General features: G+C 40.7%; 1 protein-coding gene across 2 annotated transcripts in view; it reads left to right on the forward strand.

The window, feature by feature from the left end:
* The window catches only part of ANKRD13B (ankyrin repeat domain 13B), a 1,471,566-nt gene that overhangs the window by 1,379,210 nt on the left and 69,779 nt on the right, over positions 1-22,577 (forward strand). For both annotated transcript variants that reach the window (XM_044054460.1, XM_044054461.1), the window contains one exon: positions 18,370-18,530. In XM_044054460.1, the coding sequence (XP_043910395.1) occupies positions 18,370-18,530 (161 nt within the window). The remainder of the gene's footprint in view (positions 1-18,369; positions 18,531-22,577) is intronic.

Below are 22,577 nucleotides of genomic sequence, written 5' to 3' on the forward strand. Positions count from 1 at the left end.
CTCTGACCAGTTACTAATAACACAACTTTGAGTTAATTTTTAGAAATAAGGTGAAGCATAGAGAGCACCAGCCTGAGAGAAGTGGGGGCACAGCCCCCTTTAATATGTATGTAGGTTAAATTTAAAGAATAGTGTTTTTGATTGTGAACATTTCAGTCAGAATAACATTAATGCTTGGCTTGCAACAAATGAAACTTTATGAATAAAAACTTACACATGACTTGAAGAAAACATAGTGACCACATGAATTTCATTTTAGACATATGTTGTAGAAGTAATGTAGGACTTGATGCACGTGAAATTTGTACAGGAGAACGAGTTTACATCTGGCAAGCACATTATTCAGGTATATTTGACAGCACATAGGTAAGTAGCATAACAGATTAACTACTGTCAACAGATAGGCTACTGTGCCTTTATGTAAATCCTCCACTACATCTAAACTGAAACAAGTTCCATCTTGCTACCTCAGTAACTCTTAAATGCTTACAAACTCAAAAGAATTAAAAGAAAAATACTATAATAGAAAGGTATGGAAAATGACCGAAGGCCATAAATCTTTCTTTTCTTTGATTAGTTATGGAAGGGTACATGGGGATTTAATTACAAACTGTAAAGCATTTAAGTGAATATCTATTTAATTGACTGGGTCTTAGTCAGTTAAACATATACCTCATGATAAGGTTAATGTTTCATTGATTAGTAGTTAAAAATATAAGACATTTAGAAGATAAATTGGTTTTCAGAACAAGATGTGAAATGGAGTCTGAGCTTAAATTAAAATGACCACCATAATAAACAACATTAAGCTACTGTTGGACAGATTTATTGGTTGTGATGAATATTTACTTCAATAATATCCTTGGTCAGCCAAAGAGAGCCATTGGTCATCTGCTGCTACCAATAATCTGTATGTGTGTGTGTATGTGTGTGTGTGTCTGTGTGTGTGTATTATGAAATTAGAAACATTTCAAAGGATGGTGATGAAATGATCAGTTTAAAAATGTATTATTATATTGAGACTACAATATCATAAACCTGTTTGCACTAGCCTACAAGCACATAGAGAGCGGTGTGCCTAATCCATAGTGCTTTTAATGATCATTATTTAGTCAACTCTTTGGATCTTGCTTCATCTAATAAACATTATAGTTTAACAAGGAAAATCTTAGATCAAGGAGGAATGTAACAAAATAAGCTAGCAGACTGTAATGATTTACTGTAAGCATACCTGTTCTATGGAACACAGTTTCTACTTGTACAGGGTCTGTTGATAGTCGTGCAAAGTTTAAAACATAGAAGATTATTAATTAAATTAAGTGTTTTATATTCTACATACAGTAACCTGGCTGGGATTAAGTCACATCTGTATGAATCAGTGCTGAAAAGTTTCATCAACATTACTTAATTTACATTTCCTTTCTTCAGGACATTTGTGCAAAATTTTAAGTTCAGTCTGTATAATAGCATTCCTAATTAAAGTAAGTGTAAAGCCTCTCATGGATGGGCCCCTTCTTAATTCCTCTGTTTTCATTTTTTTTCCTAGCCATCCATTTACTAAAGGTTGAATCCATGATGTTCATCGTGCATACAGCTGCAGTAATCACAGATGGGTTCTCTGCCGTCAGGCGGGTCCTCGGTCGGCCGAATTCCAAAGTCTAGGTCCGGCGTCGGTTGTTGTCGCTTTCTCTCCTGACGTCAGTGAGGCCGGAGTATATAAGACACAGCCGACGCCATGTTCTTCAGTCTTTTTTGCCGCGCGGTACCCGAAGCAGAAGCAGTTCACAAGTGCCGGTCGGCCATCTCCTGAATTACGAAAAAATTGGAAACCGAAGTCTTCATTAAAGCTAAGTACCCCGTTGGGGAAACTTTTCTTGCCTCAGACCGATGTCAGAAAAAGTTAATAATTGTATTTCTTGTGGGAAGCAAATACCGCATAAGGATTTCCATTCCCTCTGCATACCTTGTTTAGGCCCAGACCACGACGTCTCGGGCTGTCGCTTTTGCGCTACTTTCAATAAACGCAATATTAAGCATCGGGCGGAGTTCGCCGAACACTTTTTTGGTAAAGCCTTTGATTATAAAATGTCGTCGGAGACTCCGACTACCGTTTTGTCCAAAAAACGCAAGGACAAGGACCGACACGCGAGGTCCGCGGTCCCCACCGACACCACGCCAAAACCAGCTACACGTGGTCCGGTTCTCAGCGAGACACCTTTGCAGTCCCTGACTACCGACGACACTCCTTTGGCGGTGTCCTCTGTACCCCTGACCGCAGGTACCTTGGCCCTTTCCCAGACTACAACCACCGAAGCCATTGCTAATGTTGAGCCTCCTAATGTGGACAGGTCCACTTCCACCCATGGTGTCTTTAGACCCTCATCTTCTTTTTCTATTAAGGCCTTTACTAAATCCAAAGCAGCCAGGCATCCCAAGAGGCCTGCTGCACAGGGCCCTTCTCCAGGCCCCATGCCTAAAAAACAGATGCTTAAAATGGCTGAGGATTTAATTACTCTTATCAGGGGTTCTCAATCCCCTCCAGACAAGAGACCCAGAGTGGAGGAAAATTCTCCCTCTTCTGATCAGGGCTCCATTTTATCAGAACATTCTGATGTAGAGGAACACTCTTACTCCCCTTTTGAAGATTCGGATGCAGAGCAGTCCATTCCTTCTGTATCTCCTCCTGAGGATTTTTCCTTTGGGGAAACCTTGCACACTTTGAGGGAACACTTCCATTGGGAAGGCCAAGACTTTTCCGATTCCAAGAAAAGACTTAGGGAATTTCTTTTGTTACCTCAACACAGACCTCTGGCGATACCTCCTGTTTTGGATATACTTGATGATGTTTATTCGGAGGCTTGCCTTAACCCGGATTCCCTGCCTCCTGCACCAGTCAAACCTGATAGGTACTACAGAGTTCCTAACTCTCACCAATTTCTCTACAAAAGCCATAATGCTGACCCTGAAACCATTTCTCAAGGCCCCAAGGGATTGAAGGCCTCTACTGCCAAGAATCCACTTCCTGCCGAAAGAGAGTCAAGATCCTTAGAAAGGTGGGGAAAAAAGGTATATACCTCGGCCACCCTAGCCATGAGGGCCTTAAATTGTCAGTTCCATATGCTTAAATATCAACAGTTCCTGTTATCACAATTAAGGAATAAAATGTCTCAACCTGAACAACCAGATTTGAAGGAGTTGCAGGATATGATGCATAGTGCAGAGCAAGTGGGTAAACACACCTTACAATGTGGCTATGATGCCCTAGAGGCCTCAAGTAGAGCGGCTGCTACAGGATCAGTCATTCGTAGACATGCCTGGCTTAGGGAACAAAGTTTGCCTGATCATGTGAAAGCTAAACTTCTGGATGCTCCTTTACAAAAGGATGTGCTGTTTGGTACTAATGCTGAGGAGATATTACGGAAAATGGAAGAAAAAGCCAAATCTATGCAAACTGTCAAAGCTTTTTTACAGGTCCAACCACCACATTTTAGCAGAAATTGGCCTTCAAAAAACTGGTCCTTTCCAGCCACTGACAAGCCCCAAAGAGGTAGATACAGACGCACAAGGGGCAGAGGGCAATCACAAGGATCATATAGAGGCCGACAATGGCAAACTCCAGCACCAAGAGGTGGCGAAGACAGTGCACAACAATACAGGAAACAAACCCAATGACTCCCTCATTTCCATGCCAAGCAGGTCTCAGCTGGCAGCACCTTTGGGAGGAAAGCTAGCATTATTTGCAAGAAATTGGCATATTGTCACAACAGACAAATGGATCCTGGACGTTATAAACAGAGGCTACAAATTTCAATTCCACACTCTTCCAAAAATGAGAGGCATGCCAAACCTGCCACACAATCAAAGGGCAGAGGCACAACTACAAATTTCAAAGCTCATAGGCATGAGAGCTATACAAGAGGTACCTACTCACGAACAAGGTCAAGGTTTTTATTCAAGACTTTTTCTGGTACCAAGGAAAGGAATCAACTGGAGACCCATTTTGGACTTATCCATCCTAAACACATTTTTACTCGTACCAAAATTCAAGATGCTCACATTACAGCAGCTTCTTCCCATGCTGGGCAAGGAGTTTTGGCTGGTAACATTGGACCTCAAGGAGGCATACCTGCATGTCCCAATCAGACAAAGCTGCAGAAGATACCTCAGATTTCTTGCAGGTTCAATCCACTATCAATTCTCTGCATTGCCCTTTGGCTTATCTACTGCGCCCAGAGTATTCACAAAGTGCCTGGCATCAGTGATTGCCTACTGCAGACTTCAAGGGATACAAATTTACCCTTATTTGGATGACTGCCTGATCCAAGCGGACAGCAAGCACATACTTCTGGAACATCTGGCTTATGTAACACGGTTACTGCATTCTCTGGGATACACAATCAACAAAGAGAAATCCAGGCTAACACCATCTCAGAAAATAACTTTCCTGGGTGCCAACTTGGACACAAACACCCAGATGGCCTATCTTACGCCAGAAAAACAGGGGCAACTAACTCAGTACTTCAAAATACTAGCAAAATGTACCAGGCTTACTGCAAGGAAAATCCTGCAGGCTCTGGGCTTCATGGCATCTTGCATTCTTTTAATCCCATGTGCAAAGCTGCATATGAGGAAACTTCAATGGTACCTTAAAAACCTATGGTCTCAACACAGTCACAGTTTGGAAGCAATAATACCAATAATTCCATGTTTGCAAACGGAATTTCTATGGTGGGCCCAAGCATGTCAAGCAAACACAGGCCTCCCATTCTGCAAGCCTCAAGCAAATCAAGTCATCACAACAGACGCCTCAGATTACGCCTGGGGGGCGCACATGACGGACAGGTGCATTCAGGGCAAATGGTCCCAAAATGAAAAGCACCTTCACATCAATCAAAAAGAAATGCTAGCAGTAATAAATGCAATTACAGCTTTCAAGGACCTCCTGCATCCAGGACAATTACTGATAAGAACAGACAACACCACAGTAATGTGGCACATAAACAAACAAGGAGGAACACATTCATACCCCTTGTGCAGACTAGCCATGACTCTTTGGAACTTGGCTCTGGAATGGCAAATCGAACTTCAAGCACAGTACTTGCCAGGATTGGAAAACACGCTGGCAGACAATCTAAGCAGAAATATGACAGATCCACACGAATGGAAGTTGCATCCTCAGGTGTTTACAGAGATAATCCAAGCGTGGGGGAGGCCAGACATAGATCTTTTTGCCTCCCACAGGAATCATCAATTGGAAAAGTTTTGTTCGAGGACCTTTCATCCAAAGGCCTGGAGAGTGGACGCCCTTTCATTCAGTTGGACAGCATGGACAGTTTACGCATTCCCACCTCTGCCTCTTCTGCCCAAGGTACTCTTGAAAGCAAGAGCAGACAGACCGAAGATGATACTGATTGCTCCAGATTGGCCAAGGCAACACTGGTACCCGCTCCTGAGGAGCCTAACACATACTCCTCCCTGGTCCCTGCCTCTAATGCCTCTTCTGCTGACTCAGCACAGCTACAAAACTCTTCACAGTCAGCTGAAAACACTCAATCTCGCTGCATGGAAAATTCCTTAACACCACAACAGACCCTACTCTCCAAGGAGGTGCAGGATGTCATTTTGGAGGCCAGAAGGCCATCTACTAGAAAGGCTTACTCCACAAAATGGAAACGGTTTTGCTCTTGGAATGAGAAAAAAGGCCAGGACCCTAGAAAACTGAACTTGCCTCAGGTATTACAGTATCTAGCTGAGCTGCTGAACAGTGGACTTTCATTTTCTTCCATAAAAATCCATGCCTCAGCCATTTCTGCAGAATTCAACATGGATCCACCTTTATTTTCTCACCCACTCTTACGACAGTTCCTCAGAGGGGCTAAGAATATAAGACCACCAAGGAAACAACCAATACCAGCCTGGGATCTTAATTACATACTAGAAAAATTAACATTTCCTCCTTTTGAACCAGCTGCCTCAACAGATTTGCAATATTTGTCCTGGAAAACAGCCTTCCTTCTGGCCATCACTTCAGCTCGTAGGGTTTCGGAACTACAGGCCCTCATGGCGGTGCAGCCCTTTCTCATCTTCCATCAGGACAGGGTTTCCCTTCGTACCAACCCGTCATTTATGCCTAAAGTGGTATCCAGGGTAGCTTTAAATCAAGCCATACACCTACCTACCTTTTACCCTAATCCTCAAAACAAAGGGGAAAGGCTGCTACACTCTTTAGACATCCATAGGCAGCTACGTTATTATTTGGACAGAACAAAGTCTTTCAGGAAATCAGAACAACTTTTTGTGTCCTATGTTGTAGGGGCTCAAGGGAAGCCAGTTACCAAGCAGACTATTTCAAAGTGGATAGGCCACTGCATACGGTTTTGTTATTCCTATCATGGGAAATCTGTTCCTACAGGCATCAGATCCCACTCCACCAGGGCCACAGCTACCTCTACAGCCTTCCTCAGAGGAGTTCCTACCAAAGATATTTTGGAGGCAGCCACTTGGAGTTCTGTACATACCTTCACAAGACACTACCACCTGCCTTTATATTCCAAAACTAGAGCAGGCTTTGCCACTGCTGTGTTGCAGGGCATTCTGGCTCATCCCAGTTCCACCTAGTACCTACCACCCTGTGCGTAGCTTTGGGACTCTACCCATCTGTGATTACTGCAGCTGTATGCACGATGAACATAGTACAGTTTTGTACCTACCATAAATGTAGATGTTCGAGTGCTAATACAGCTGCAGTACAGGTTTCCCTCCCTCCTTCCCCACTTGGTAAAGGCATGGGACCTAACCCCCTCTTCATACAATCTGACTGGGTTATCCTTCTATGGTTTATTTGCTTGCAACTACTGATTTTGGATTATATTGCATTGCATGTATATATATATATATATATATATATATATATATATATATATATATATATATATAATTTATGTATTGCCTTCCTTCTGGGGGCACCTGACATCTGGGGCAAGAAAGACTGAAGAACATGGCGTCGGCTGTGTCTTATATACTCCGGCCTCACTGACGTCAGGAGAGAAAGCGACAACAACCGACGCCAGACCTAGACTTTGGAATTCGGCCGACCGAGGACCCGCCTGACGGCAGAGAACCCATCTGTGATTACTGCAGCTGTATTAGCACTAGAACATCTACATTTATGGTAGGTACAAAACTGTACTTTTTATCGCTCACTGATTTTAACATATCCATTACATTCTTTCCACAACCTGCGTCTTTCGGCTTTTCCCGGTTAGGGGTCACCACAGCAGAAATCTGGTCCACTAATGATTGGTAGTTGATTTTTATGTACCGAGTTACCAGCTCTGATGCGCAACCTTCAACGAAGGTCCGCCCATTCACGCATGTCTCCACGCAGAAGACGCTCTAGCTGAGAATCGAACCGGACAGTGTCTTACTGTGAGGCGACAACGCTACCGCAACACCACCACCGTGGGTTACATTCTTTCCACAACCAATAGTTGTAAAATTTCCCGTAACGTCAAAGACCAACATTGGCAATACTTTTTCTATATTACAAGAGAATGCATCATTCTTTCCTTTCTTCACTTATTATTCCACCTACAATTATTTTATTAAAAAGTAGCATTTCTTTCAGTTGGTTTTTGAGCTGGAATACAAGATCTGAAGTGCCTACACATAATGAAACCTTGTTGACTTTAATTCTGTTGGCTTCCAAAAAAAGCAATTACTAGAAAATGGAAATCAAAGTGTAAGCCAACTGTATTTGAATTATCAAATACTATAACAGAGATAAAAAAAATGAAAGTGAGATCTTTATAAAAAAGAAGGAGCAAATTACATAGACAAAAATGGAATTTGTGGGAACAATACATGCACAATAATGTTCAGGAGGAGGAGTGAGGTTTATAAGAAAGCAGAAAATGAGCAATTTATGTAATGTTGGACCGAATGACAGTTATAAACAAAGAAAGAAAATGTATGTAAATAAAAAAAATGTTAATACGGTTTGTTTTCTTTTCTATTAATTTAATTTTACTTATGTCATCATTAAATGATAATGTAATATAGTTCTTTAAAAAAACAGTTATTTAATAAACTGTTTAATATCTCATTAAATCTTATCTGCAAAATTTTCATCAAGTTTTACAATCACAGTGACATAGTGTTAAAGATCTCTGGCATTTTAGCTGGCATTTCTGTTCTGTAATTTTCCATATGACTTTAATAACACCTAAACATACTTTCTCTTCTCTTACTCTTGTCTTACCAATTCATTAAGCCCTTCCAAAAGACAGTCTTTATCAATTTTGTGTATATCTTTGTAAAAGAAAACACAACCTTAGAGGTGATCTCTGCTTGACTTACAAAGCCATGTCTGACCCAGCTCTGTTAGAAATGCTACATCTGAAGAAATCCCAATCCCTCCACACTACACACTCCAGAGACCTCAACCTCATTACCACAATCAACAGAACATGCTGGAGGGACAGGTTCATAACCCAGAGACTGCCCATGCTATGGAATAGACTTCCCATACATGTCAAGCAGTGCACCTCACTGGCTCTCTTCAAGAGAAATCTTGATGAGTGGATGGGAAATAGAAAATTCACCCTAGGGATCACTCCAGTGGCTCTACTTGACAGAGGCACTGGGAACTAAGGTCGGGTTGCATGATGCCAAGATAATCCTATGGGCTAGGCTTGTAAAGGCTCCAGGGCCATTAGCCTAGTACACACCTGTGAACATATGAACCTATCCCATATTCCACTCTAAGCTATCTATAATTACCATTTATAATACTTTAATTCCTCCATTTTAACATTCTTATCCAGTTGATCATGCTGACTGTGAGACATTAAAGGCACTTGTCACTCCACTTTTTCCTTATTCCCTAACTCCATGCATATATTTTCTACAAAGAGATGTATCACCTCCATTATTCATTCCTGTGTATCAACTTTATTTCTTTTAGTTGTCCCTATAACATCTATTTTACATTCTTTGACATAAACTTCCCTCCCAGAATATGCCTTAACTGTCTGATTTATCCCTTCCAAAATAGCATTGCTGTATAATAAATATTCCATGTAATGATTTATTTTCTTCATACATTTCTCTCCTTCTTTAAACATTTCAATCTATTTTAACTCATCAGCATATCATAATTTATCATCAGTACTTCATAATATTTTTTTCTATTTAATTCCTTTCTTTCCTATACATAAATAATTATTTTTATATTTTCCTTAAATGCTAACGACCACTTCTCCCATGGCTGATAAAAGGGTTTTATTCATCGCCATACCATAGTTCAGGCAGAGCTGCCATCATTTTTGGACTCTGACTAAATTGTCCATTTAACAATTTTACATTCTTTCATTTTATTATTTTCATATTGTCCCAGAAACTATCCCAAATTATATGAAATAATGTCAGATGCCAATTAAATGAAAGTATCTCACTGAAATCACTTTCAGTGAACATAAACATTTTTATTGTTTGCATGGGGTTCATAGTGGAAGACAGTCCCTAACCGATGGAGTTATATATGCCTATTCTGAGGTTCTGAAGAAGTGGAGAAAAGACAGTTCCACTACTAATTTATAATGTACCTACATGGCTAATGCTCACTTCCAAGATATAAATATTTATTTATCTAATTAACAGTCCTATCCCAGAACATTCTTATTGACCAACTGACCACATAACAGTGTCACCCAACAATATAAGAACTTGTTCTCTTAGTGAAACAGAAAACTATCTCACATCTAGTCAATACATGAAGTCTGAATCAAGCTGCTTACACCAATTTAACATAACAAATTGCATGTCATCTTTAATGCTGTAACTTTCAGTGGACAAACTTTAATATTAACTCTTACCTTTCTCGAGTTTATAAAGTGTGTAATGACTTCCATTTTCAGTTTCTTCTTCAGGTGCCTTATCCTGTTATTAATAGACACTCCCCTTTCTTCACTTACCCCTTTTCCAGCACCATCTGTTTCAAGAACATCTAACGTATTAGTTTCCATACATGCCTCCCTTACGTATTCTCTTTCCTATTGTGTTTCATTACTGAGAATACCATTAGAACTTTCTTTATTGTCTTAATCATGAACATTTCTAAACTGCCCCTCTGCTGCAGTCTCGATTAAACTGCCCCTCAGCTGGGTTCTCAATATCTTGATAACTTTCAGCATTAGTTTCACTTAGTTGTTCTGTAAGCTCATCGTTAGTACCATCTGGGCAATCAGTCCCTAAATGTCCTACTTTGTTACATTTTGTGTGTTTCATTTTAAACTTTTTCATCGAATGCCCCACTTCACAACATTGTTTACAATGACAACTTTGATAGGAACTAAATGAGACAAAATGCTGCAAAAATAAAATGATTTTAGTTTTCCTCAATATTTCATTGTTCCTCTTTGTCCATTTATAAGCAGCACACCAGCCCACTAGATAAATTTATGATACTCTTAACTACTGGCTCTAACATAATGCATACTTCCAGTTTTCCAGTCCATATTTTTCTGTTATCTGAAATGGGTTTTCCGTCATGCACTGTTGCACATTTCTCAGAGAAATAAACACATGTATATCCTCTTGAATCACTTCTACAGAACATATTTTTGTTGCAACAACATATTCATTCAAAGAGTAAATGTCAGCTTTTATTTTCCGAAAATTGAGGAAAAAGTTCTTTGCCGATGCATGAAACTGAAAAGTTTATTCACAAAATTTGGCAAGCCCTAAATGAATTAGAGACCCCCAGTGGTTAGCAGAAAAATCCAGTGGTTCAACAGGTTAATCTCGTATATCATCACTGCTTATAATCTTGTCTGTGCTGCTTGACGAATGAGCAAATGAACTGCATGAAGCAGTCTCTTGAATAATATACTTACATGTTTTTTTTTTGTTTGCCTGATTTTACCAGCTACCACAGGATTAGTCTTAATGGTGCCAGTTCCACTCAAACTTGTCTCTTCATGAATTTCATCCATGAGGAATTCCTCTTCTCTTAATTTCTGACTACTGTCTCCATACTCAGTTGTCGATACTCCATCATCACTGGAAGTGATCTGCAACACAGCACCACCTTCAGATCTGAAATATCAGTTAATCTAGTATTGTCAGTGGCTATCAGACAACACCTCTCCAACATAACACTCCGCAGAACCTAACTCCCTTCTGGAGAATCCTTCTTGCAGCAAATGTAACATCTAATCTACTGTCTGTCACTTTAGTTTTTGTCAGTCTCAGCAATGCAGTCCCTTTTGCTGATAGCATTCTCAGTTTACTCCTCCATCATAGTCTTACCTTTTTCCAGCTACATTTGCACTAGAATTTGAAGACATGCTTCAAAAACTAGGGACATTTCCCATATCCAGTGCATATACCACTTCTGGTCTCCCCTGACAATACAACACATACCTAGGGGAACAAATATGGTCAATAAAATATAAATAAATAATAACAAATAAAAAGATTCTGTTTGCCTACGTATGCTATGAATCACAATTCTGAATCATATGGAAATTAATATTTATGTTTCACTATAGAAAGCTGTAGCAAATATTAATAACTAAGAAAGGAAATGTGCATTGAGGCTTGTCAAAGACTAACTGTTACTTTCATAGATGGAGCAGGCACAGCAACAGACAGTGTGCGTAACTAATTACAGCCCTTGGTTTATAAACAGTGCAAAACATTCAGCTTAAGGCTTCTGGTGAACCACAGCATGAAAACCCTACGGCAAGTGCATCATAATTTATTTAAAATGGGACATAATGGGACTTATCATTTCCCTCTCCTAAAAATAAGAACTGGTGAACATCAGCCATATATCACAACAACTGGTTTATCTCAGTGTTGTACTCATTCTCAGTTATTCAATTACTCAGTTATTCAAAGGAAATATTGTTCTGCCTTGAAAACGCATAATTTGTTTAGGAAATGTATATGTGTATGGGGTGGGGTGCCTGCGGTACTGATTGAAAGCCCAAGGATAGTAACTGCAATCCAAGCAACAGTGAAAATGTAAGCACTTACGTGGTAATATAGATACTAATTCTGAGAGTGCGGTATCCTAGAGTGTCCCTCTACTCTGAGGTACAAGTATATAAATAGCAAGAGCTGGGGCAAAAGGTGCAGGGCGTTGAAGCTCTCCTGCTGTGCAAGTTTAAGGCTGAGTTTTGGAATTCAGTTTTTTGTGTGCTTGTCTTGCACTTTAATTTTTAAAGAAACAGAACTCGCAGAATTAGTCTCTCACTTCTGATAGGGATCCACACACACATATGTGTGTGTGTGTGTGTGTGTGTGTGTGTGTCTTTACTTCCACATATAACATGTCTATGCCTGTGTATGCCTGTTTGTTTGCACTAATAATGCAATACACAGGTGATTTGACAAGGGGTGCAGATCAAATGGAGTCTTATTATATATATGTGTCTAAGTTGAGTCACCTCCAAGGGAAGTGCTTGATGCTTTGGTATCTTCATCTTTGTTGAGTTCACCACAGCAGCTGTTTTTTTTCTGTTTTGCTGTACATCAAAGTACTAGTTCACATGATGTAGCTCAACCAGAAGCTCTCTTGATGTCCGTACATTCACTGCTGCAGTATTCTTAACAGATGGAATTCCCTGCAGTGGAAGCATGACGTCCAGCCAGTCTACCAAAGACTCCTGTTGATTTAAAGGTATGCAGACTGTTATCCAAATGCTCCTTGCATAGCATAGGGCATAAAGGTGACATTCAGGCCCACCATAGTCAGAACTTCTTTGCTGCCAGTCCGAACGTATTTTTTCATCATCAGTCTGTTTACCTGCATTCGTTTTCTGCCAGTTGAATGTATTCTCATTCTCCAGTGACTACCTATGCCTGTTTACTGACTTCTTTGCACTTGCTGGTAATTGTCCTGTTGAGGTTTTTGTTTTTTCTTGTCTTATTTTTTGCTCCTTTGGATGAATGTCATCCAGGAAGGGTAAATGCCAATGTGGGAGATACATTCCCCCAAAAGACCACCACGATATGTATCTTTTTTATCTTGGAGCTTCTCTTGACCATACGTCTTGTTCAGTTTGTCAGGCATTTGTCCCAAAAACCCTTCGGAGTAGACTTTCTTCCCTTTCCTTGTATCTTGAGAACCAGCATCTTACGCTTCTCACTAAAGATACAATGGAAGGAATCTCCCACCCTGAGGGTCAGCCATTAGGAAAGAAGAAGGTTAAAAAGTTATGACTGGAATCTTCTGCTTTCCACTCTCTGCCAGGTGTTTCTTCCATGGTCATTACAAAGTCAGAGGATCGCCCAGCTGTGTTGTTGGATTTCTCTGCCATGACCATGTTGGAGGCCGGTGAGGATCCATCTAGCACCACATCCAAAGAGACTTTGCAGGCATCCATCTCAGACATTCAGGGGGAACCATGGATGATTTTTTCCAAGGAGGCCAGGGGAGTTCCTCCATTTTTAGATGGGGAAAAAGTTTCTACTATGGTTCTTTACTGTCATCCTGGATCTGAGCCTTCTCAGTTTTTTGGAGGGGATATTCCCTTAAAAAAGAAACAAACTTCAACATGTTTCTTCTGTTCCTAGGGATCCACAAAGTGAATGGCAGGCTTTTACTCAGGGGCTATTTACTGGTTTAATGTCCTTAAAGTCTCCTCAAGGGGTTTTGGTTCCTGCTCTTCCTTGGTCCTCTACTCCCCTTAAAAGGCTTAGAGAACAGGATTCTTCTGAGAATGAGGTGGATTCTGATGATGAATCCCTGACTTAGTCTACTCAAATTCCTTCTTCTTTGGACTGTGGGTCAGAGGAGGAGGAATCTCTTAGTCCTGATGTTCCTTTTGAGGAAATTTCCTTTGGGGACACACTCTCTAGGATGATGGATTTTTTTTTAAGTGGGATTGTGCACAGGTCTCTGATATCCATAAGAGGCACTATGACTTGCTGCAGTTGGAATCTCCTACGTCTGTGGCTGTTCCTCCTGTTCTGGCTGCTTTGCTGGATGCTTTTTTCCAATGCCGCTCATGTGCCTAATTCTTTGCCCCCTTCTCCCAAGAAATCTGACAGGTTTTATAGGGTGCCTGAAAATTATTCTGTTTTATGTAAATGTCCTGCTGCTGACCCCTCTGTAGTGTCTATAGCCTCTGATAAGCCATCTCAATTGCTTCTTTCTCCCAAATTATTGCCTTCTAACAAGGACAGCAGAGCTATGGAAAGGTTGTGTAAGAAGGTTTACACTTCTGCTGCCTTAGCTTTTAGGGCTGTTAATTATCAGACCCATATGTCTAGTATGTGTTGTCTATTCTTTCTCAGGCCTGTCAACTTATTTCTGATTTTCCAGACTATGAGGGTAAAACTTCTGTTCTTTTCTTGCTAGGGACTTCCTCTCAAATCATTCATTATTTCATTAAATATACGTATGCTGTGGCAGATGCCTCTTCTATGGCTGCTATTTTTGGTTCAGAGATGAGTAGGTATTCTTGGCTTAGGCTTCAACCTCTACCTGATGATACTAAGCCTAAGTTGATGGATGCTCCCCTGGATTCTTTTGTTTAGGAAAGTTGCTGCTAGTTTGTTTAAGTCCCTTCAGGATAAGGGTGAGGCCTTACAGGAGCTTAAACATGTGTTTGTTTCTCCTGTGCCTAAATTTCAGAGAAACCACACCTCTAAGCCTGCTTTTGTTCGTAGGCAATCCCACCCTTCTACTAAAGGTAAAAAGAGTGGCAAATGGGCTTCTCCTGCTAAGGCTCCTCAGTTTTTAGGGACTTCCTTTCCAGACAAACCAGGTGCTGTATGACTGTCATCTCTTCCCAGCCACATTTCTCTTTCTGTTAGCATTTCTCTTTCTCTTCCTGTTTGGCTTCAGATCACTTAGGGTTCTTGGGTTGTGTTAATCATTCGTCAGGGGTACTTCATGGTGTGGAAATCCTGTCCTCCTTTTATGGCCATTCCTCAACCTACTCAGGAACAGCTTCCCTTTTCCCCAGAGGTTCTTCAAGATCTTTTGACTCAGGATACCATTCAAGAGGTGCCTGTGTCCCAAAGGGGGAAAACATTCTACTCCAGACTGTTTCTAGTGCCCAGGAATGAGGGCACTTGGAGACCTATTGTAGACCTCTCTCATCTAAACACTTTTCTAAAAGTGCCTTCCTTTCAGATGTTGTCACTTCAGACTCTGTTTCCTTTCTTGCTCCCTCAGGCCTATATGGAGTCTCTGGATCTCAAGATGCTTATCTCCATATTCTGATCCATCCTGTTTTCAGGAGGTTTTTGTGTTTCTCTATTGCTTCTTGGTATTTTCAGTTCACTGCTTTGCCCTTTGGCCTTCTATTGCCCCAGGGGTGTTCACCAGATGCCTTGCTCCTTTGATGGCTTTTTGCAAGCTTCAATGGGTCCAAATATTTCCTTACTTGGACAAACCATTGATTCAGGGATCCACTCCAGAGACCCCTTTACAAAATCTTCATTTTGCCATTTCCCGTCTGAGGTTCACTATAAATTTCAAAACATCTTCTCTGAGTCCTTCTGAAGATCATGTTTTTCTGGGTTGCAGGATTCAGACGGTACCAATGCTGCTTTCCCTTCCCCCTCCAAAGGCCTTGATTCTCATTTTCTTTCTTTCACATTCTTCTTCCTCTGGCTTCCATTACCACCAGGGAGTTTCTGAGAACTCTGGGTTTCATGGCATCCACCATTTCGATGCTCCTTCTGGCCAAACTTCACATGAGAAAGTTTCATTGATGTGTGGCTTCAACATACACATCCTCTAGACTTTGTAGTTCCTCTTCTTCCTCGTCTCAAACAGGAACTTTACTGGTGGATTCAGCAGTGGTCTTTGAATCCAGGGATCCCTTTTCATCCCCCTCTTCCCTCTCAGGTATTGTTCACAGATGATTCAGACATGGGATGGGGGGGCGACATTTGTCTCCCTAAAAGTTCAGGGTTGTGGTTACCTCATCAGCAGAAGGAGCACATCAGTGTCAAAGAGATGAGAGCTCTTCTGCTAGCTCTTCAGGTCTTTTATCCTCTTTCCTGTTCAGGGCATCTCAAGGTGTTCACATTCAATACCACAGTGATGTGGTATATCAACAAACAGGGAGGAATGAGAGCTTATCTTCTTTGCCGGTTGGCACTTCTGGTATGGAATATTGCTCTCAAGTATCAAGTGACTCTTCAGGCAGTTTATATCCCTTCTGGTTAGAACATTGTGGCAGACACACTGAGCAGGTCCTTAACTCAGTCCCACTAATGGATGCTTCACAGGGATGAGTTTCTGGACATTATCCACCAGTGGGGTACACCTCAAGTGGATCTTTTTGCCTCCCTTCTGAACAGACAACTTCCTCCATTTTGTGCCAGAGTCCCAGGTCCTCTGGTGTGGAAGGTGGATGCATTCTTGTTTTCTTGGAAGGGGATGTTTGTTTATGCATTCCTTCCTCTTCTTCTCATTCTAAAAGTCCTGTTCAAAATTCAACAGGATTTTCCCAAAATCCTGTTGGTGCCTCCCTTTTGGCTGTGACAACACTGGTTCCCTGGTCTTCTGCATTTAGCCAGGGGTAATCATCACAAGTTTCCTCCTGTGAATCTACTCTCACAAGACAAGGATTCTCTCATCCATCTCCACCTGTCCACACTTCAACTGACACTGTGAGTGATAGGATTTTGATTCCTCATAGACACCCTTTTTCTGAAGACTTAGTGCATGTCCTGCAGGAGGCCAGGAAACCTACTACTAGGAAATCCTACTTATCCAAATGGAAGAGGTTTTCTGTTTGTGGTGTCTGTCATAACCTGGACCTACTTACTGTGGATGTTCCTTTGGTTCTGTCTTATTTGTGTGAGTTGCTCAGTGCTGGTTTGGCCTATTTTTCTATTAAGACCCACTTATCAGCTGTCTCTGCTTGTCTGCCTTTCCTCCTCTTTTAGCTTCTAGATTTGAGTTGAAACAATTTCTTAAAGGCATCCTTAATATTAGACCTCCCAGGAATCCTGTTCCTCCTTCCTGGTATCATAATTTTGCTTTGGAGAAGTTGACTCAGGCACCTTTTGAGCCTGCTGCTTCAGCTTCCTTGCAACATTGTTCCTGGAAGAATGTTCTTTTGTTAGCTCTTCTGCCAGATGGATGCCTGAGTTACAGGCCCTTTTTGCTTGTCCTCCTTTTTTGATCTTTCATGAGGACAAGAGTGTCCTTGCACACTAACCCTTATTTTATGTCTAAGGTGGTTAATGAGCTGTCGCTTAATCATTCTATTAATCTGCCTACTTTTTTCCCCTGTCTGCAAATTGACAGTGAGAGGGTGCTGCATAACTTGGACATGTATAGACAACTCAAGGTTTATTTGGACAACACTAAGGCTATTAGAAAATCTGATCAGTTATTTCTTTCTTTTCTTCCTAGATCTTTGGGACTTGCTGTATTCAAGCAAACTATTTTTTCTTGGATTTCTAAGGCTATTTTTTTTTGTTATACTTTTCATGGCAAGAGCCTTCCCTCTTCAGTCAAAGCTCATTCTACTAGAGCTGTGGCTTCTTCTGGTGCTTTTTTTTCAAGTGCTTAGATTCTAATTCTATTCTTGAAGCAGCTACCTGCACTTCTACTACAAGCTGGATGGTATCTCTAGAAATAGGGCTGGTTTTGCTAGTGCTGTTCTTCATGGCTTTTTAGAGGACTCTTATGCTCCTTCCACCTCTCTAGTTTCCTCTTGAGCTTTGGCAGTCTTATATGTTAAGCATACTGCAGTAGTGAATGTAAGGACATAGTACAATTGTGTAAAATCTTACCATAACTGTAGATGTCCTTGCCTTCACTGCTGTAGTATTCACTCCCTCCCTCCTTTCCCCTAGTCCTTTGCCTTCCTAGCTGTACATTATTACCTATTGGGTTCCATGGATTAGTGTTCCTGCTAGGGCAATCAGTTCTGACTATGGTAGACCTTAACATCACCTTTATGCCCTATGCTATGGAAGGAGCATTTGGGAGACATTTGGCATGCCTTTGCAGCAACAGGGATCTGTGGTAGACTGGCCAGATGTCAAGCTTCCATGGCAGGGTATGCCATATGTTAAGAATACTATATCACTGAAGGCAAGGACATCTACCATTATAGTAAGATTTTACACAAGTGTTCTTTCTCCGCTGCTTGTAATGATATAAATATTATAATAAACACAGAACTGCTACTGAATCGCAGCAGGCAAGAAAAAAAAGGCAGAAGTCAAGCAAGAAAAAGCAAAGGTTTTGAAATAGTAGGGCTTGATATATAAATAATGATCCACAGTGCTTTGGTCATGGTTAATTATTCTGGATGCCTGCCCACCTGCTTCGTATCTTTATTGACTGTCACTTTAAATAGCATTGTACTTTCTTCTTGCTAGCTTCTTGCCGTGGTTGTGAAATGGACCCGACCCTTTTTGAGGTACCACGAGGCTACACTGTGGTGGGCAGTAACAGAGACTCCATCAGGGAAGACGAGGATGATCTCTTGCAGTTTGCCATCCAACAGAGCCTACTGGAAGCCGGCACTGAATATGACCAGGTGAGAAGTGATGCTTCTAAGGGGAAATATTAAAGACAGTCTGTGTCAATAAACAGGTAGATTGTGAGGAACAAAAGGAGGACATTTTTGGAAGGAAATTATAGAATACCACACATTGCCCAGGATTCATGACATGTTTTGATTGTTCCAGCAATGACTTATGTTCAAATATTGTTCATTCAGAATCAGGACTAATCAAACAAGTAAGCAGTACGTTTGATGTTTTCAGTGTTTTTTTTTTTTTTAATGTTATAACTTTCTCTGAATTTTTGTGATCTCTGAGTTAGCAGGAAAATGATGCAGAATTCACCCAGCACCATGTTTGTTGGGGGGGGGGGGTGTGCAGGGGTAGGAAGCTGCCGACAGAAAATAAATACATTCAGTATTGTATTGAAGTGGCTGACTGAGAGTTAAAGTTGGTTGTTGCTGGAATAAAATGCATTCCCTTTAACACAGTAAAGAAATGGACAGAGTAATGAAAAGCATTCACAACATTGTATGAGTGCTCTAAAATCCTTCATTGCAATGACAGGAATGCCCTATTATCCTTTACAGCTAGTGAGAGGAATAGTTTTCTACAGATATTTCTTTGACAGCAGTACCTTCAGGCACCCTTAAATGACATCACCACATAATCCATCTTCTTGTTAACAAATACCTGCAGTTAACAGAAATCTGTGGAGATGCAGACCTCAGCTGATTTTCCTGCTTCTGAAGATGTTTTTACAGCAAACCTGTAAAATTTCTTGTAGCTATTTATTATTATAAGTATTCAAGCATCCACATTTTATTTATTGTGGATCTTTTGGATTAAGTCCCAGGAAAATGACAGCCACAGTTTTCAAAAGGCTGCTTTACCTATTAAATCAAACTAAATCTAGACCATATTTCTGATGACAGTACTTGTCGAAATGTGTTGCTATGGAACTCATTTCATGTATATTTAAAAACAGCATATTCTATGAATGCTTTTGAAAAGCAGGCCTGAAATTTCACTTATTCTAGCCAGACGTTAGATATGAATCTTACACTGTGTTGCACATCCTTTTAATTTAGAATATTTATTTTTAGTGATACAGTTAGCTGAATTTTGAATGTATGTATGTTTGTGTGTGTGTGTTTGTTTATTTACCAGGGTAGAACTGCTCTATTTGGATCATTTTTAGACTAAGCTCTGGAACTTCAAATTCAAGTAGACAGATAACAAGAAAACAACTGACAGTTTACAGCAATAATTTTATTATCCGTTAAGTCTCATTAGACATTGTCATTTAGTATTTATGCCATTTGTTAACCCTTTTTTATGTGTTTATCACTAGACAATGAATGCCAATTCATACACCCACATATTAATCAGAGTTTTAGCTATAAATGCTTAAATTGCAACCTTTTCAGTCAAAGGTACCATTTAACCACGTCAGTCAAAAAATAACCAGGCATCTTTGAAGAAGACTGATTTTTTTTCAGTAAGAAAGGGCTGCACATATTTTATGTAAGCTGGGGCTGTATTTTCAGCTTGTCCCAAAGACCATAGACCTTAAGTGAGCCAAATATGCAACAAGCAAGGCTCATTGCAATTTCAACAAAATACTGTTTTCTGTCTTGCAAATGTATTAGCACTGTAGGCCAGCTAGTTATCATCTGCTATGCAGTAATCTGCCATAATCTTTTATAGAATTTGAGTGAAGTGCTTTTGAATAAAATACGTGACATAAAGTACCATAATTGCAGCTGACTTGCCTAGAAATTGGGTATAGAGTAGCACAGGTATCTGACAGAGATGAATCCCAAACTGTCTTGCTCAGGCACTGCATTGGCCCCTGGAAGTCATTTCTAACTGGAATAAGTGCAAAGAATTTTGCTGTCTGCAGAGTCTTCCTGACACTTCCTTATTTAATAGTGACATCAGGTACCATATTGGCAGGAGAATTACAGAATTTGGGGAAATGCACTTCAGAAAATCTTATTCAAAGTGAGTCTGTGTATTCATGAACATTTGGATTCAGTGGTTTTGATTACTCACTTGAATAACAGGCATAGGTTCATAGGTGTGTACTAGGCTAATTGCCCTGGAGCCTTTACAAGCCTAGCTCATAGGATTACCATGGCATCGTGCCACCCGACCTTAGTTCCCAGTGCCTCTGTCAAGTAGAGCCACTGAAGTGATCCTCGGGGTGAATTTTCTATTTCCCATCCACTCATCAAGATTTTTCTTGAAGAGGGCCAGTGAGGTGCTCTGCTTGACATGTATGGGAAGTCTATTCCATAGCATGGGCAGTCTCTGGGTTATGAACCGGTCCCTCCAGCTTGTTCTGCTGATTGTGGTAATGAGGTGGAGGTCTCTGAAGCATGTAGTGCAGAGGGATACCAAAGTGAAGAAAGTTTTATAAAGCACAAGAAGGTTTCAGGTACCTATGTTGTGCTGGAATTATATTGTAGAGAGAAAAGCAACCCAAGAGTTGAGTTAAACTGTAGGAGAAGGTGAAGTTTTCCTTTAAATAACATCTGGATATGATTTTTAGCACCCAGATATCTTATATAACTAATGCCCAAGCATCTGGGTGCAGAGACAACTATCTCCGACTACCTCCAGAAACAGTCTGACAACCTTTCAGGAATGCTGAAGGGGTTTATCCAGAAAGAAATCTCAGAAACCCTGATTTTGCAGTCCTCCTCTACTGTGCGGACTGCATTTCCCATTTGCAATCCCCCCTGTGACCCTTAGATATAGAGCCACATTTTCCTTCCTCTTCACTGATTCCTGGAAAAAAATCCCCTACAGCAGGCAAGGTCTCTCCATCCTACTCCCTCTGGGAAAGTGTTTCCTTAACAGTGGGGTGAAACAAATGATCCATCAAAAGGCACATTGATGAATGAAAACTTGAAGTGATCTGCAAAGTTGCACAAGCACATCCAGGCATATCTTCTAATATTTACTTTTATTCTTAAAGAAACATTACTGTTAGCATAATCTTGGTGCTCCCAGTCACAGCACTGGATTTAGGCTGAGCTGTAACTGTCAGTAATCATCATCCAATCAGATAAGAGAGGAGGGTCTAAGTATCTCAAAGACTGATTCTCATTAATGTGTTTTGATCAGAGGCTTACAACACAGAATTTCTGCTCTGAGTCATGTGGGTGGATAAGTATAAAAAGTAGAAATTAGATTTTCAATTTAGTGGTCTTGTATACATGCATCCCTGCATTCCAGTATCACAATGGAGTAAACTGGGCTAAAAATTCATTGGTTCCAAGTCCACCCTTGTGTATGAACACTAGAGAATGTCAAATATCCATATGTGCAATCTAGATATTTGCTAGTTAATCATCAAATGTGTTACAAGTTACATGACAAGGTTTGGGATTTTTATGGAATTAATTACAAGTTACATGACAAGGTTTGGGTTCTATATGGAATTAATTACAAGTTACATGACAAGGTTTGGGTTCTATATGGAACTGATGATAAGTAAAGAGAGTCCATCTTAACTTTCTTTCTGAAGGTTGCCTTAGGCAGGATAGCAGACAGAGTATGTTATTTCCATTTTTTCAGGTTGTATTTGTGACTGCTGTTAAACAGAAAAGAAAGGGCTTCTGCATTTCCAGTGATACCCATGGAATGGTGAAGAGCAGATGGTTTATTTCCAGTCACTACATGCTGCTAGATCACCTAAAGTGCCCTAAACTACTAAATGCCCTGTCCCTGTACTCAGTTTCATACAGATGCCTCAGAGGTGACCTCTGTCTGGCATACAAAGCAATCTCAGACCCCGCCTTGATGGGACTGCTGCATATCCGCAAGTAACCTGAGTAACCCGCACGCGCAACTTCAACCTTGTCTGTGACATTAATAGGACTTGTTGGCGGGACAGATTTGTGTCATAGAGACTTCCACATCTGTGGAATAAACTCCCTCTTCATGTCAAGCAGAGTACCTCATTAACCCTTTTTAAGCACAACCTGGATAACTGGATGGGAAACAGAAAATACACCCCTGGGATTCCACCTGTGTCCCTGCTGGACAGGGGCTTTGCGTGCTGACTTGTC

Source organism: Protopterus annectens, chromosome 13.part0, assembly GCF_019279795.1.
Source record: "Protopterus annectens isolate FY-2018-M chromosome 13.part0, PAN1.0, whole genome shotgun sequence".
In the NCBI taxonomy this organism is placed as follows: Eukaryota; Metazoa; Chordata; order Ceratodontiformes; family Protopteridae; genus Protopterus; species Protopterus annectens.